Source organism: Cricetulus griseus, chromosome 8 (assembly GCF_003668045.3).
Source record: "Cricetulus griseus strain 17A/GY chromosome 8, alternate assembly CriGri-PICRH-1.0, whole genome shotgun sequence".
NCBI classification, from domain to species: Eukaryota; Metazoa; Chordata; class Mammalia; order Rodentia; family Cricetidae; genus Cricetulus; species Cricetulus griseus.
This window is the reverse complement of record NC_048601.1, coordinates 39,377,565-39,395,989: the sequence shown is the minus strand read 5'-3', so window position 1 is coordinate 39,395,989 and position 18,425 is coordinate 39,377,565. Positions and strand designations below refer to the sequence as shown.

General features: G+C 34.3%; 1 protein-coding gene across 1 annotated transcript in view; it reads left to right on the top strand.

Annotated features, from left to right (window-relative positions):
- LOC100772078 (contactin-6) overlaps nucleotides 1–18,425 on the top strand; it is a 196,072-nt gene that overhangs the window by 136,890 nt on the left and 40,757 nt on the right. Inside the window, exon 10 of the mRNA XM_035448787.1 lies at nucleotides 3,899–4,026. Within this exon, the coding sequence (XP_035304678.1) occupies nucleotides 3,899–4,026 (128 nt within the window). The remainder of the gene's footprint in view (nucleotides 1–3,898; nucleotides 4,027–18,425) is intronic.

The window sequence follows — 18,425 nt, the reverse complement described above, 5'->3', positions numbered from 1 at the left end:
AGTTGTGGCTGGGTAATAGATTAGTAAGTAAATGTTTCACTGTAAAAGTATAAGGACCTTATTTAAGTTCTATTCCCAGACCCCATGTGGGAGAAAACATGTAATATCTTGTGTTCATGCAATCCAATCAGGAATGAGGCAGAGACACCATGATCTTTATGGATCACTGGGAAGCCAGCATAATTGACACAGCAAATCTCAGGTTCAGTGAGGGATCTTGACACTAAAACCAAGGTGGGTATCTCCTAAGAAAATATACCTGTGGATGAAGGTGGTATTAGGAAAGTTAAGAAACTAGAAACCTGTATATATGTACACAATACCTCCTCTCTCACATTTCAGAGAATTACTGGGCTATCTGAAGGTCAGATAAAGGAAATATTCCATTAAAGCTCATCCTATACAATTAACAATATACACAAATGAATTTGCATCCAGTTAATTCTCCTGTTAGTAATTGTATTCTTTGCAAACTATGTTTTAGAAACTGGAAGTAAATGAATACTTACTAAAATCAATGCCTGATTTTCTAAAGAAAAATATATAGGGTTATTTTGGTTATATGCAATTCTGTGATCACTTTTTTAACATGTCTTTTCTCTCGACAAATACTCTAGACTACCGAGGTTGACATGATATAATCAGAATATCAGAACTTGTTTTGAGAATTCAGTGAGTTATTACTTTTTACATACTCACTGGATGTGCTGTGATGACTCATTTGTTCTTAAAAGTGCATAATTGCTTAAAATTTTAGCAAATAATTATTAATATCATTGATAATACTATTCTTGTTATTTTATTTATTTTAGTTTTTCAATATTGGGTTTCTCCATGTAGCTCTGGCTGTCCTGGAACTCATTTTGTAAAACGGGATGTCCTAAGACTCACAGAGATCAAACTGTTTCTGCTTCCTGAGTGCTGAGATTAAATGTATGCACTACCACTGCCGAGAAAACTGGGTATTTTTTTTTTCTGTTTTGAATTTCAAGACAATGTTTCTCTGTATATCTCTGAATGTCCTATTACTCACTTTGTAGACGAAGCTGGCTTCGAACTCTGGTACGCCTGCCTCTAGTCACCCAAGTGCTGGAATTAAAAGCATACACTACTTCAGAGGAAGGTGGATCTCTGTGATTTCGAGGTCATCCTAGTCTCCACAGCGATTGCCAGGATAGGCTCCAAAGCTGCACAGAGAAACCCTGTCTCAAAAAACAAAACAAAACAAAACAAAACAAACAAAGCATATATTACCAATACCAAGCTTATCCTCAGTATTTAACATTGTTTATTTCTTAAATCAATATTGTAACAAGTTGCTTCAAACATGAGTATTTAGCAAACTTTGGTGATGGGGAATAGCCTTCTGTATTTATGTTTCTCTTATTGGTTGATGATTAAAACACTGATTGGCCAGACAGGAAGATAGGTGGCACTAGGAGACAAGAAGACTTCTGCGAAAGGTAGGAAAACAGACAGGCAGGACCTGGTGGGACAAGAGATACTCCAGCAACAAAATTGCAGCCAACTTGAGGCACAAACCCATGACCCTGAGACTTTGGATTAATAATCCTAGAAGAATTTTTTTTTCTAACAATTCTTTGCTCTCAGTTGCCTATTTAATTTTTGAATTGTTGGAATCTTTCCCATAATTCCACGATGTTCATATATCTATACAATAACTTACATGATCTGTGTTACATGAGTATTAAGTTTAGAAAAGAAAAACATATAGTCTAATTGTAATTATTTTATTTTCTTCCTTGTAATTATCTTTCTTTGCTACCTATTCATTCAAATTTCCAATTTTTATTAATAGAATGATCTTCCTGTTTTTTGACAGGTAAATTTATATGCATCATGCATGCACATTGTTCCTTAAATGCTAAGGAAGTCTAAGTATAGTATAAGTAAAATACATTAAAATCCTTTGCTCCTATGCCACAATGAAACCTCTTGATAATATATTTGTAATATCACAAGATAAGTATAGTAAAATATCAACTTTTAGGTTGCCAACTTATGAAATTAATGTTCCATCAGTTCATATTGTGCCTTTTGCCTTATTTATAAACATCAGTTAATCACTGCAGCTTCATTATGGCTGACTGTATTCTTGTTTTCTTTTTTCCTTTTTTTGTATTTGTGACATGTTTAGTTATTGTTAGGTAGCAGCAACATGGTGTTTTAATCACATAAAATGTATTTTTTGTGTATGAGCAATATTGATTTTAGGCTGCAGGAATAGTTTTTAGTAGTCGCTGAAGGATAAAAGTAGAGAATGCACAGCATTGTTTCTTAGTTTGACCTTTTCCCACTGTAACAGGTAAAGACCTACTTATTGTGTACTAGAATACCTTTGCTACTGTATTGATGATGTGGTATTGCAATTAAGGTCAATCAGGATTTATTAATCCAGATGCTTCTGAAATCTGAACAATAATGCATGTCTGCTCTGTGAGAACACTCTAAAGTCATGAAGTCCATGGCATAGAACATTCTAAATACTTTTCTGCTCACTAACAGAAAGTTGTAATCCTTCCTCAGTAGTAAGCCCAGCATCAGACAATGGTTTCATATAAATTCTACTTGGCTGATATCCACGATGGTTCAAATTGTGTAATTAATTATATTAGCTCCATTTTGTGTTATACATGTATTAGAAACAATGATCTGTTTGCACTTCTACAAATAACATTTTGTTATTGTTAATAGGTATGACATGCATGCAAATAGGCTTGACCATCTTCCTTTGATAGCTGCAACCATTAATAATAGTTTGTTGCCACTCTTTCCTAGAATTCTGAATACCAATCAATATTTTAAAAGCTGTGTTTTTGAAATACTGCTAAGTAAAATTGTATGGCATAGAAATGAAAACCTAAACTTGGGAAAATGTTTTATTTGTTCCCATTTTGTCTCTTTAATAAAATATTTCATTGAGGCTTTCATTGGGTTCATTGGGTTTTCTCTGTTTATACTAAAATTATGGGAATATTCTAGAAAGACTGGAATGCATAAACTATTTCTCTTTTGTGTACTGTATAGTATAAGATTATCTAACTCCAATGGTACATCATGAACATTTCATGTTTATACTTGATTCTGGTACGTCTTGCTATGGTATGCCATATAATAAGCACAGCCCTTACACACAGAATCATGCAGATGGTCCATACCACTATCTAGTAGAGGTAAATATTTTCTTGTTTGGTCATTTAAAAGGCTGTGTAAGACTTGCTTTATGAAAGCATTAATTAAAAGGTGAAGATTGGCCTCCATGCTTTTAAAACCATGTATATCTTTAGTAAGTAGTAAAGCTATATGCTTGCCAAAAAAATAAGTGAAACACTGGAAGACAAATGTCACACAATTTTAATTTTATGTGTAACCTAGAAATGATGAACTTATGGAAACAGAGAGCAGAATTGTGGCTATTAGGCTTCAATGTGGGTCTTCTAACAATGGGGAAATGATTGGTTTAAGGATATAAAACTGCTGTTGGACAAGAGGAATGCACTCTGTGAAGACTTGAGGTCTACAGAGAGCATGATAAATATGGTTGATAACAATATGCTATATTTTAAAAGTTGTGAGATAGTATACTTTAAGTGTTCTCAAAACAAAAAAAATATGAATATGTGTGATATAACATGTTAATTGGTTTAATTTAACCATGCCATTGTGAACATAAAAAATAAGTCTCCAAAGACTGCAAATTAGGAGAGATTGATTATGGACTCTTAATGATTTTCAAAGATTGCTAGGAGACATTTATATTCTATGGCCCACAATTGGGGTAAAAAAAATATAAACTGAGTAATTTATTCAAAACCTTAAATGTTTGAAAATATTTATCATTTAATCATATCAAATAGCCTTTTGTTGTATTTTTTAGAGTATTTCTCTTGGAGGATGGGAGCCTTAAGATATGCAATGTGACCAGGTCAGATGCTGGGTCTTATACCTGTGTTGCCACAAATCAGTTTGGCAATGGGAAAAGTAGTGGCAGCCTCATCGTGAAAGGTAATTTATTTTGTTTTCAAGGGGCCCTTGTTGTATATTACAGTCACCAAGGCATATCTTCATTTGTGTGTCCATGCCAAACTGGTAAGATATTGTATGTGTCAAACATTTTAGTTGAATATTTACTTAGGAGTTATGGTACCAGATTCATTAATGGTGTGTCCAGATTAAGGATATAATTCTATGATAACTGTAATTATTTGGCAGTTAACAATGTCAATGTGAGATTTTTGTAGAATTAAATCCTGCTGCAGAATATTAAAAACTCCACATGTCTTAGTGCTTCTTACCATAGACATTTTGATACAGTTTCCAGGCAGCCCAATTTTTGGTTAAATGACATTCAGATGCTCTTCTTTTTTTATGAACAGTTTCCCTGTGTTTTAGTTACTTTTATATTGCTGTGAAAAAACACAATGACCATAGCAACTAAATGAAAGAATGGTGATTTTGTTTATTTGTATGTTTGGTTGGTTCCAGAGAACCATTATCATGACAGGAAGCATGACAACATGCAGGGAGGCATGGTAGGGAACAGTAGCTGTAAGTTTACATCTCAGAGAGTACATTGAGAACACCTAAAGCCTTTTGAAACCTCAAAGGCCACCCCAGACAAGCCTACACCAACAGGCCATAATTCCTTTTTTCAATTTTTTCTTTGTTTTTTTTATTTTTTTTTTGAGACAGGGTTTCTCTGTGGCTTTGGAGGCTGTCCTGGAACTAGCTCTTGTAGACCAGGCTGGTCTCGAACTCACAGAGATCCACCTGCCTCTGCCTCCCGAGTGCTGGGATTAAAGGCATGTACCACCACCATCTGGCAATTCCAAAAGAGTTTGCCAACTAAGCACCAAATTTTAAATATATGAGCCAATGGAGGTGGTTAGGGGTCATTCTCATTCAAGGCATAATGCTGTATATCTAAGACAATCCAATATGAAACCTGCTCATTTGTTTAAACAACTCTTGGTGCATAATTAAGAAAAGATAGAGTTTCATGAACCCATGTTAATAATCAGTTTTTTCAAAGAGAAAATATTAATGTCACATTATCCACAGGAGCCAGATGATATTCCTAGCAGACAGACAGGCCTGTATGATTTGACAGGGTAACACTGCATATTGCAGTTATGTATTTTAAGCTAATATCAACTCAAATGCATCTGCATTTATCACCAAGGGACATAATTAGTATCAGGATTGTCTATTCACTACTTGTGCTGCTTTGTTATATTTAATATCAGTTCATGAAAATGGTATGTTTACTGAAAGCCATGTCACTTCTATTATTTCTTGTCTCCCGGATGACAAAAATGACTGGCTCATAAAGCAGTGTGTGCAGTTAATTAAGCCCAAATGATTCAATTCTGCAATTTTGTTTCCTCATATTTTCTGTGTAAAAAGTAAATATATTCAAGATGAATCAGTTAGTAACTAACTTGAATTCTATTTAAAATGCCTCACTGAAAATAGATACTCACCTATATATCTGGAAAATATTGCTGCCAACTTGTATCAAGTGTATGACATACTGCCAACAATTGTCTGACACACTCTGGGAAAATGTAACTGATAAGAATTGATGTGTCAAAAATCCCACCAGTATGGCATATTTTCAGAAACAAACAAAAAACAATCACCTTTCTTAAGAATGTACTCTCATCAGTTTCTAAGACGGAGATGGACTTAGTGTTTCAAGACTCATGTCATGGTTTTACTGAATAACAAGGTATTTCTGCAGCAGAATTTCCAATGTTCATGTATAGAAAAGTGGTTTATTGCATCATTTTTAATTAAGACAGTATAGAGAGTACATTTTCAATTAATAATAGTAGATGATAAATGAAGTATGGTGGAGGATATTGTGCCATTTTAGTGGAGTGTTAGAGTTATAGAGAAATATATGGATATACAAATAGGAAGTAGGAAAGATAGAAGTCAACAGTAGTATTGTGTTCCATAAGGGTCATTTTCGGTGGAATATTGAGGAGTTAAATGTATCTTCATTCCAAAATCTCATAGTAGATCTGATGATTTTATTGGCAAAATATCTTACATCCCTTCACTCCAAGGGCTAAGGAAAGAACAGGTTGTTGGGTGGATTGAACTGAAGGAAAGAGTTCTTCCAAGGCATTTGAAACCTTTAGTATCATATACTAACTGCACAGTAATAGTCAATAAAAATAAATGAGAGATGACTTATTTACAATTGTCTGGAATGCACTTTGTTTTGATGTTCACAGTGAACTTTAGGAGGCAACTCATTTTGCTTCTTTGTTCTTAAGGATTTGTTTCTATTTCTTGTAATTGGAAAAACATTATCTGTATTTGAGGTCATTTCTAACAGCCCACCATAATCCACAAATACATTATTTCCTTAAAAAAGTACTTGATTATGTAATATTATTTTAAGTTTTGTATGTTTTTACAAAAGACAGTAGAAACAGACCTCCTTTTGGCTACAACTTCTACTTACTAGCTCTGTTAATCTTTTAATTTAAAGTCTTGGAGGATTTAATGAATGAGTACACTCTGTTCATATCATTTGCACCCCTCTTCCTAATTACCATTGCCATATATAACTTATGGAGTCTATTTAGTGTTGCTCTTAAGTTCATGTGTCTAGGTCTGTGCAGTTGCATTTGAATAAACTATTAGGTGAAATTGACCTTTGGAAAAAATGATTTTTCTTTTTTTTTTACCACCCACTGATTGCATATAGCTCTTCATACATTTATGGAATCTTATGAAATTGTGTGACTATATGCTTCTGTGTTGACTGCTGTGGTCAAAAGGCAGGTCTTATTTAGGCAACCATATTCATGAGTGCAACTTCCCTGTGAAGTCTAGAAGGAACCATCTCACAAATGGTGTCCTAGTAGTATGGCTGGATGGTACCCTCCACCCACATTGTTCACTTTGACATTAATGGACCCAAGATTTCTTCTACACTTCATCTTCTTATAGACTATATAATTCACTAACTTATTAGGTTGGTGATCAGGGCACTACTTGACATTTTAGCACAGTAGCATAAGTTGGGGGAGAGGAATTTATGTTCTAATCTGAGAAGAATTCTAAATCCTATTGCACTAACTGTACCTGCATGTGCCCAGGATGGAGACTGCTCAGAAATTTATTCTCCTGTAACTCTGTACACAGACATGTTTTCTGTACTGGCTTATTTTCTCTGAAATATGAGAGTTTTAACTATTTCAGAACCCACTCTTCAGAAAACAACTCATAGCACAGATTATCTAAAGAGAATGGAGATTTTCAAATATTTTCCCTTTTCCAGTCTTCGGTTTATATTCACCTATTTATAACAGTACTGAACTGTAACTGAACTGCAGAAAGCATGCCCGTGTTAATATAGCTGATGTTAATATGTGTGGTTGTCAAGTTATTCTTATTTATTTGTATATATCTCTTAAAAATGATATTTGTTAGATTTTGTTTTAATCTTCAGGAAATATAGAAATCTTGTCTTAATGGATTTTGAGTTGTTTGTTTGATTACCAATGATATATACCCTATACAATATGAACTTTACAGGTATTTACTTATGTCCTTCCACACAAAAATAAAATTACAGATACACACAAAGCATATATACAGTATATTTACAAGCAGTTTTAAAACTGTTATTGACCTGCATAATATAATTTTGATTAGATTGTCCAACCTTTATATCCTATATCTACTAGGTTGCTAATTTTTATTTCCTTTCATTCAAAGATGTTGAAGGTAGCATTGTCCAAAAAAAAAAAAAAAAAAAAAAGCAAGTCATTTTACAACTGAAGTCTTGGTCTGGGGAAAAATAGTGTATATTGTATTATATTAAGCATTTTCTTGTCAATTAAGATGGCTTCATATATATGTTGTCTTATACATAATGTCTATCTGATGGTTATTACAAAGTCAAAGATGATTTTATTTATTAAACCCAAATGAGCACATGCTATTTAACAGGGTAACAGTGGTGAATAACAAATGAGAAATTTCAATAAAGCTGGCAAAACAGTCATCCCTTTGAACTTATTTATCATCTTCAGTCATGCAGGAAATGTTACTGTTAGATAACATGTAAAAAGATAATAGTTACAAGAGTGAGATATTTTCCAGCTTAGTTTTAGCTGATATGGCTTATCTGTGTTAAGAGGATTCTGAAGTTATCTGCACTGTGTGTCTGGAAATTTCTACTTCACTAATGCAGCAGGATGAGGCAATTTTCTATTCAGACACTATGAATGCAATTAGCAGCTGCCTTGCCAGATACTTGCAAGATGTCCAATGTGATTTGAGGACATGTTCTATAGGCACAAATAGAGAATAGAAAGGAAAATAGTTTTCAGGGTTTTTATTTTTTAGGACTTATATAAAAAATCACACCTCATACATGCATGAAGTTGTATATGAATATCATATAAGGGGGTAAATTATTTTATCTGGCATTTAGAAAATTATTAAAAAGCAGAGTAACAGCAGGCTATAAAAATGATCTTGTTTGCAGGCAACATTTGTTTTTGTTTCCCCACTGGAGAAGTTTTGGATGTTCAATTATAGGCCTCATTGCTTCAGCATTATTTTCAACTGAAATGTCGGAACTTGGAAAAGCATATCTAATGTGCAAATTAAGTTTATTGCCGCTCATTTAGTTGTTTATTCTTTGTGATAGAAGTCTTTATTATACCCACATACAGAATGGCCTCTGTTTTTTCTCATGCAGAATGAGAGCACTCTCTAAGATTGGTCAGCATTGCTGAGAATATATACACAAGACAGGCAGATGATTGGGGTCTTTGTTGATATAAACAACAAAGTAAAGGTTTTTAGGTGTTTAGCCCAATTTTATCATAAAGTCCAGCTTGTTTTAATAAACCAGATGTACAATCTCAGAGAAATGACAACACATTGGAACATATTTGCAATATTGTAGAGATTGAGAGAATACCAGTGTAGTTTTCTGGAATTTAACCATCTCACTCAAAATGTTCTTCTCATAGTCTACATTCTTCCTAAAAAGGGCAATTCAATGTGTTTTAATGTGGACATGTTTGAATTATAAAGTATTTTTGGGGAAATTATTCCAGAGAATCAAATATCGTTTAACACTGGTCAGGACAATATTTTTATTTTTCCCTCAATACCATAATTCATGTTAAAATGGTTTCTTAGTTCTCAAATACTTGAGGTTTGCAATTTATCAAGTGCAATTATAGAATCAGCTGTGTTTATTTGAAAGAAAATGCCCCCCCCAGGCCCATAGGGAATGAAACTATTAGGAGGTGAGATCTTTTTGGAGTAAGTGTGTCACTTGTAGTGGATTTGAGGTCTCAGATGCAAGAGCTAGATTCAGAGTAGCATGTTTCTGCCTGCTGTCTATGGAGCTAGATGGAGAACTCTCAATTCCTTCTCCAGCAACATGTCAGCCTGCATGCCGCTATGATTCCTGCAATCACAGTCATGAACTATACCTCAGAAACTGTAAGCCAGCGCCAATGAAATATTTTCCTCTGTAAAAGTTGCTATTATCATGTTGTCTCTTCACAACAATAGGAACATTAACTAATCACAAACAAAAGCATGTATCATTTCCTATCATCTATAGAACTACAAAACTCCTCCATCCTGTAAAGTGTACTGGAAAGTTACAGTTGAAGAAACAGAGAAGTGACATGATGCCTTTATAAGAAATACAAATTTGATAGCACAAGACTAGTAATAGCCTATTAAACATCAAGAGCTTTAAAACTGAGTAGTTTGATGCATTTATCTAATTATTCCTTATCAATAAAAATCTGGGATATTGGGGTAAGAACCTGAAGGATTAGAGAAGCAGTGGGCCTATCTCTTCTGTTATTCAATTCAAAAGGGCTGAGAAAGGATCTCAGCCCCGCCTTGCTATTTCCTGTCTCTTATCTATCTTAAGTCCTCCAAAACCTCTAAAGTTAAGTTTGTTCAGTTAGTGGCTAGCTATGCTCTCTGACTCCAAACTAGCTTTATTGTCAGAATATAATCAAAATATCACACAACTGTTCCAACTTTTTGCCTAAATAAACAGTAAAATTTTTAAGTAACATAGTAAAACTATATATAATAAGTACAATAACTATATTCAGGTAAGAATTATATTAACAATGTCCAGTCCACTTGTGTTTGGCAAATTAGGAGAAAATACTCCATTATATATGTCCTATTATAGTGAGTCCAAAGAGTTGTACATAATTAACATTTTATCCTAATTTGTAGTATCAACCCAAAAATAGCCTTTTATGCCCCTCAACCTTACATACTTTACACCTCTTTTGTGAGTTTCTTTTCTGAGTATGGTAACAAGGAAAACTGGAAAACTGTAACTATCTAGTTTTCAACCCCATCTGAGACCTGAGAAGGATAAATATTAGCTATGTAAACAGGAAGTGCAGAGCTACTGGGATCTTTTTGTGTGTGCTATTTCCCTTTGGGAGCCCTTACAGGGTCCAGTTAAGGATCTACAGATAGTGGAGGAAAAATAACTAAGGGGGTCTGACATAAAAAGTTAACTCACACACAATTGCTCCTCAGCATGTCTCTTTATTCTCTAGCTCTTCTCCCCCAGTTCTTAGGGGGTACCTATACATTCACAACAGTAATTCTTTTTGCAGTACAATGTGAGGCTTGAGTTTCTTAGGGTCATCAAGGCAGACAAGATTTACACAGAACAATAAACTAAAACTGCTAGGGGATGCTTTTAGCACAAGAAACACAATCTGGTGCCTTCCACTCCTCTGCCCTCAGTAGTGGCACAGGACTTCAGAAAGTTTACTTTTTCCTGTTGATGAGCAAATGGGCTCATTACCTTTGTCATTATCTTCTGAGGGCACTATGGGGAGGGGGAACAGGAGGGAACAGTTAATCTAGGATCAGAAATCTTGGTTTAATACACTGGGATAAAGGTAAATGCAAGAGGCTTGAGCATCTTTTAGTGTGTTGTTAATGTTTCTCTATCTACCAATGAGGTGAAAACCAGGACAAGTTTATTTTTTTCTATACATCTGGGCAGCTCTGAATCCTTGGCTTTGGGTGTGTTGTAATTCTATGTCCTTGGATATCTGGGGATGCCTGGGCCCTAAACACTGACCAAATAACTGTTGATAAGGATAACTGCAGGAAGGCATATCTCTGAAATCACAAAGGAGAGAGGAACAAGGATGTAGTAGTGGAAAACAGGTCTCACACATACCTATGGGATGTAATCAGTAAACTAGAATCTGGTAATGGAGAGCAGGTTTTACACATAGTTAAGAAATGTAATCAGTAAATTTGAAAAGCATTCGAAAAATTGTACCCAGTAAATGACCAGATAGTGATGATATGTGGGAAGTTAATTCCAAGTTTGTTACAGAAAGGGATAAGCTACTCGAAAGCTCTGCAGCAAGAAACAGCCACTTTTATTCATAATGCAATAATTCCAAATAAGACCTTTGTATTGGCTCTGGTCGGTTGTCTCAAGAAATGATGTCTGTGTAATTACTGTGTGATCTTTTGGCTTGTAGCACAGAGCAAACAACTTCTAAAACTAAGTAATGACAGAAACAGCTGGCTGCCTGGACAGTCATTCAAGGTTCCTCTACCAAATTTTGGCACTCATTTTTGGCCTACAGGCCACTTCTGAAAGACATTTGTGTGAAGCAGGAATTTTGAAAGACAAACTACCTTCTTGGAAAAATCTGACAGTTGCTTTCCTTTGTGTCCTGCTTGTCTAACCTGGCCAGAACACTCTCAGCAGTCAGACAATGAAAGTTTCTTGCCTGGTGGCTAACATTTGCCACAAAGTAAACAAACTCCATATGAAAGTTCTTTGATGCCCTCATCTTCTCTGAAGTAGGTTGGTGCTGCCCAGAGCAGAGAGGTCATAAAAAAATGCTATTGTTAAAGCATCATAAATGCCATATTCTATAAATCACTGAAGTGTTTGAAGACTACCTGTCTATCTGAAATCTCTGTTTGACCCTTCAAACGTACCTAACATGATAAGCTTGAGTATAGTAGGTGACTAACTATGAAACTACATTTCTTTATTATCTAAGTAGTTTGTAATAGTAACTTCCAAGGACTAGAAATTGACATTAAGTTGTTAAATGAACTGCATAGGTACAATTTCCTTGGATTAATGTTTCCTTGGAAATACAATTCAGAATTGAAATTGTCACTCCAGAAATTTCATGATGTTACCGTGCCCTGAAAACTGAAGACTTTTCCTTTCTCGTCCCTTCATTCCACCATCTTTTCTCTGGAGCTAAGAATCTGCTTACTCCTATTATTCCACATTTAAGGATGATGTCTTAGTTCATCTTCATTTTCTACTATTATATTGAGCATTAGACAGGTATTATCTAAAATCCCACACTTTCTGGATTGAGGTTATTTTCCTTTAATTTAATAATTTACTTCTCCAACTGCTGAATTTAATTATTGGATTCCCTAAAGTGGTATTCTAGTTTATATCTATAAGTATATGTGATAACAAACATGCATATATATTATTCTTCTGTTCCTATTCACTCCAATTGGTTTTACTAACCATTCCAATTAATCTTCCAGTTTACTAGGTTTTTATTTTGCTATACTTTAAAAAATTTTATTTTTATTTCATGACTATTTGCTTATTTGCTATTTTTTTCTTTCTGAAAATAATTCCTATAGCATTTTCCCCATTTAATCAGAGTGTGCCCTTTCCTTTCCCAAACTGCTTTTTCTTCTTCATTTGGTTCATTTTTTATGCTTTATCAATAATTCACAAAGCTACCTTGTGAATCTTATGTACTTATTCATAGGTAAGACAAAGTTATTAAAAGTTTTATTAAAGTTCTAATAATGTTTGGAGCTTACTGATACATTGTTCTCTGAACCAAGGTGACCCAGAAGGCTTGAAAGTTTGGCAATTTCCTAATATCACAGTTAGATATTTTCCTGTTTAATTATCAGGTGATTGTGACAAATGTCCACCAGTGTCCTTTCTGACATCCATAGGTCCATGTTCCAGCATAAATGTAAAGAGTTACAAGGCATACTGTGTGAATATGTTCAGTAGGATTCACAGCATTAATTGTACCTCAAAAACAACAGCTTAGATATCTTTTGTTTTGTACACTGTCATTCAACAATCTATCAGAATAGCAAAATGAAGTTTTTCCTTAAAATTTGATCAGCAGTGAATGAAACATTGTCTGTCAGTTAATGGATCATGAATACTCTTCATCACCATCCTGGATCTGATTTCCTTTCACATTGAGGGGCATCATCTCAGCATTAATCCTTATTTTCTCAATCAAATAATCCCACAAATAACAAAATAAAGATTAAAAAATACCTTTTAAACAATCCAAGAGGACTACCATTATAATTTTCTCATTACAAATTGTTAAAAATGTGAGATGCGCATGGTTTTATCTATGTCCTCACACATAGCAACTTATTACTATAGTCAAACATTAGCATGACTTTTTGAATTCCTGCTTATAATGCTTCCATTTGGAGAAAGAATACCCAAAGAGAACTCTTTTGTCAAATTTCCAGGGCACAGTACTGTGTGGTTATCCCTGCCCCTGGCAGGACATTAGTGCTCCGTGGTTCCTCTTCATAATAACTAACGGCTTTGGTTCCCACAGGCAGTACAATCTGCATTTCCCCCAACCTGGTATCTACCATTGCACAAAATGCTGTTATGTATCTGACAATGTTAGATTCTACATATAAATTAGTTTATACAATAATTTTTTCTCTTCTTGAAAATAGTCCTTAGGCTATGGCTTACTTCTCATGTCACCTTGACAGATCTGTGCTATCAGAAATGAAAAGATTTTCTTTGATTAGGGCTTAAATAATATTCCAATGGGACTCTGCTGTGAAAGCCTACATTTTCTTTATCCATTCAATGAATGATGGGTGCAAACTATGCTTTTATATGTTATTGCTAATAATGGTGCAATGAACATGGGACTATAAGAAGCCATAAAATACAGGATTAAATGGAAGTTTTAATTTTTTTTGTTTTTATGAAACTTCCATATTGTTTTTATTGTTTTTCCTTATGGCTGTATCTAATTAACAATATTGTGAAGAGAACATGTGTTACATTTGCTTCACAGCCTTAACAACACATATCTCTTGTCTTTTTTTTAAAAGCTCTTCTAAAAGGTGTGAGTTTTTGATTTGCATTTCCTTGGTTGGGAATGTTAAGTATCTTCATAGATACTCTTCGCCATTTATATGTTTTCTATGGGGAAAATGTTTTCTATGGGGAAACTTACCAGCTGAACTAATATCATGCTAACAATGGTCTTATCATTAAAAACAAAACACGATTCCAATATAAGAATGTAGATATAAAAATAAAGAGAAACAGGAAAGTTTACTAGATTAGAAACCAGGATATTAAGGAACTTAGGAAGGAGATCATATTTCCAAAGTATATTTTAATGTTTCCAGTCTTCACAACTTATCTTGTAAGAAAAAATAATCATAGAATAATATCACCTATTTGAAGTGTTATTTATACACTAGAATACATTATATTGGTATCTTAGCAACACTTCCTGTCATGTTATAAATATATGTAGGCAGAGCCCCATGTTTGTACAGAGAGAATAGACTGAAAATGTATTTTGTATATTGCGGTCCTTGGGGTGGAGTTGTTAACTTCAAGCAGTCACTGTGGAAAGATTATCACTCACAAATGAAGATTTACACCATCTCATTAGTATACAAAACAAAACAGAATTATGAAAATTATTGAATTTATTGAGGTCAATGATGTCAGACATACATTTGCTAACCTTTTGGGCTTCTAAAATGTTCTAAAGAGATCATCACATGTAATAGTGCCAGTGATACAGAAAATAAAATTAAATCATCTTCAAGAAAAACAGAGTTTGTTTCTGACAAGTTTTTATGTGATTAGTTTCCCTGTTTACTAGAAAGTTCATAACTGAAGATAAATATCTTTGGCAATTATAACTTTGCCTTTGACTAAAACTATTTATCAAAAGTGTCCTGAACTCTATCAAAAGCAAGATGGGTATGTGAAACTATTTTGGTGTGATGCCTTTGAGCTGCCAATGTAGATAAGAATTGGTTAATATTGATATTCCAAGCTTTCTCATTTGTATATGGGATATGCATTAAAAAATAATTGTTTCTTATTACTTTAGAAACTATATGGAAACTATTTATCTGTATTACAATGAACAATTTTAATTCCTTCTACCATTTTATAGCAGATGTCTATTGCATAAAAATTAGTACTACATATAGAACTAAAGGAAATAATACAAAAATTCTTATGTATGTATCACACAATGTGAACATTAAGCAACTTTTTTTCAAAACCTCTTTCTTGTAGATCCTTACATACTTTCCCAACTTTTATCCTAATTATCTGGAAACAAATTCCATACATCATATTTCATCTCTAAGCCCTTTTAAATATGTTTTCAAAACATTGAGGAAACATTTAGCATGAAAGAATAGATTACTCTCTTAAAAATTACCAGCTTTTTCTCTAATATCGAGGGTTATAGTTTTCATGATTATTTCATAAATATTAATATATGTACATTCAACACATACTCTATATTTACATGTATCTATACAACTCCTATTTCACAAGAGATATTAACAGGTAGTAAACAAATGGAAAATATTCTGTATCTATCAAGTATATGAATTCTTGAATTAGTTTGTGTCTATAACCTAGGAATTCTTGAGCTGTTTTTACACTAAAGTATTCTATGGATCTCTAAGAATGTGTTCAAATTGCAAAATTAATTTCTGGGAATTTTAGACCACCATGTTTACATCTGAATTTTTTTGACTTAGAGTGTTTTACTGATAGTGAAATTTTCCTGAATCTACAGTATTAGATATTTTCTGATGCTACATTTAATGTAGTGTACATTTTCCTAAAATAGCGTTGTGATTTTAAATCCTTTTCAACACTTTATTAGCCTAACATTAGGATAACTATACAAATTCACCAGAAACTCAAGAAAAATCCACATTCTAGGATCTCCCTTGAAATCCACTGATCAGTATTTTATGTGGGAATTAAGAACTTTACATTTTGAACACATTCAACAAGAAATACTTGTGTATGCTGAAATTCTAGAGTCACTGGCCTAGACATCCAATGAACATAGATGGTACATGAAAGAGGAATAAAATGTTGTGAAATTGATTACTTTTTCCATTTTTTCAAGATTAAGATGATTAATGAATCTGGAAATTTCAAAAGTGGAAGACTATCACAGTCTACTTCCCTTCATTTAATTTGAATAATTCACACTCTAATGCTTTCACTTATTAATAAATTGCAAGAAGTGTTTCAATATTAATGAACCTCAAGTAACATAAACTTTCCTATTGGAACATACCAGAATATACCCATAATTAAGGAAGGACTAGAAAACTAGTGAAAACATGTACATTACTGTTTTTATTTATTTATTTATTTTTTGGTTTGAGTGTTTTGAAGGTGTTTCACAGCCGCTTGACTTTATAAACACTCTCAAAGGTAATACAAATGACAAAATTAATGTATTAAAAAATCTTTTCTTCCCCCTGCAAGTAGTCTAAAAGACGTTTCATATTTGTTTAACTCAAGTAAAACTTTTCCTTTCTGCAACTGTGATCTTGTTCTTCTAAAGTATCAGTGCTTTACCACAAAAGGTACATACATGATGTTAGGATAATTCTCATGCATTTTGGAGAGGGGAACATGAGACCAAGCTGTGTTTTGTCTACAAAGGAGTATCCTCACTGTGATGCTATACTCAGCTAACTACACACCACTTTTTCTTGGATAATGTGTCTGCCTATACAGTTATTGCTCTCTGTGTACATGGTATCTGCCAAGATAAAATATTCATGTAATCAAATTAAGGATATTTGTTGTGGCCACAGTTGGAGGGGATATAGTCAATCACAATGGGAAGCCATGGGAACAGGAGTATAAGGTAGCCAATTACCTTGTGTCATTATTGGGAAAGCAGAGAAAAACAAATATTGTGTTTGCCTGGTTACCTCATTTCCCCCTTTTTTTATTTAGTCTTGGACCTTAATCCATGTTATAGTAGCACCCATATTCAGGATGCATTGTCCCTCTTTAAGCTGTTTGGAAATACCTATAAATACATGCCTAGAAGCATGTCTCCCCAGTAATTCTAAATCTATTCAAGTTGACACTGTGCCAATTAACCTGGTAATTAACAACCCATATTTTTACACATAAACTACAGGTATTTCTTTTTTTATTAGCAAAAAAAAATATTTTACATATCAATCCCAGTTACTTCTCCCTCCCCTCCTACCCTACTCCCCCATAACTAACGCCCTACCCATCCCATATCCTTTCTGCTCCCTGGGAAGGGTGAGTCCTTTCATAGGGGCTCTTTAACATCTGTTATATTCTTTGGGACAGGGCCTGTGCCACCCCCCTTGTTTCTAGGCTCAGGGAATATCCCTCCATGTGGGATGGGCTCCTAAAGTCCATTCCTATGGTAGCGATAAGTACTGATATGCTACAAGAGGCCCCATAGATTTCCAAGGTCTCCTCACTGATACCCACATTCAGGGGGGTCTGGACCCCTTTGATCATCAGTTCTGCTTCTCTGCATCTGGATTTCATTTCAGTTCAAGGTTTAGCTGTGGGTGTCTGCTTCTACTTCCACCAGCTGGTGGATGAGGGCTATGCGATGGCATATGATTTAGTCATCAATCTCATTATCAGGAGAGGGCATTTAAGGTAGCCTCTCCTCTGTTGCTTAGATTGTTAATTGGTGTCATCTTTGTAGTTATCCGGACATTTCCCTAGTGCCTGATTTCTCTTTAAAATTATAATGTCTCCCTCTGTTATATTATCTCTTATCTTGCTCTCTTCTGTTCTTTTCCCAATTCAACCTGCCTGCCCCATCGTCTTCCTCACCCCTCCTCATCTTCTCCCCTTCACATTCTCCTAGTTCCCACCCGCTACCCCCATGCTCCCAATTTTCTCAGGAGACCTTGTCCCTTTCCCCTTCTCCAGGGGACATGTATGTCTCTCTTAGGGTCCTCCTTGTTTATCAGCCTCTCTGGCAGCCTAGGCTGCAGGCTGGCAATCCTTTACTCTATGTCTAAAATCCACATATGAGTGAGTATATAAATGCATGTCTTTCTGTGACTGGGTTCCCTTGCTCAGAATGGTTTCCTCTAGTTCCATCCATTTTCCTGTGAATTTCAAGATTCCATTTCCTTTTATTTTCCTCTGAGTAGTACTCTATTGTGTAAATGTCCATTTTTTTATCCATTCTTCAGTTGAGGGGCATCTAGGTTGTTTTCAGATTCTGGCTATTACAAATAATGCTGCTATGAACATAGTTGAA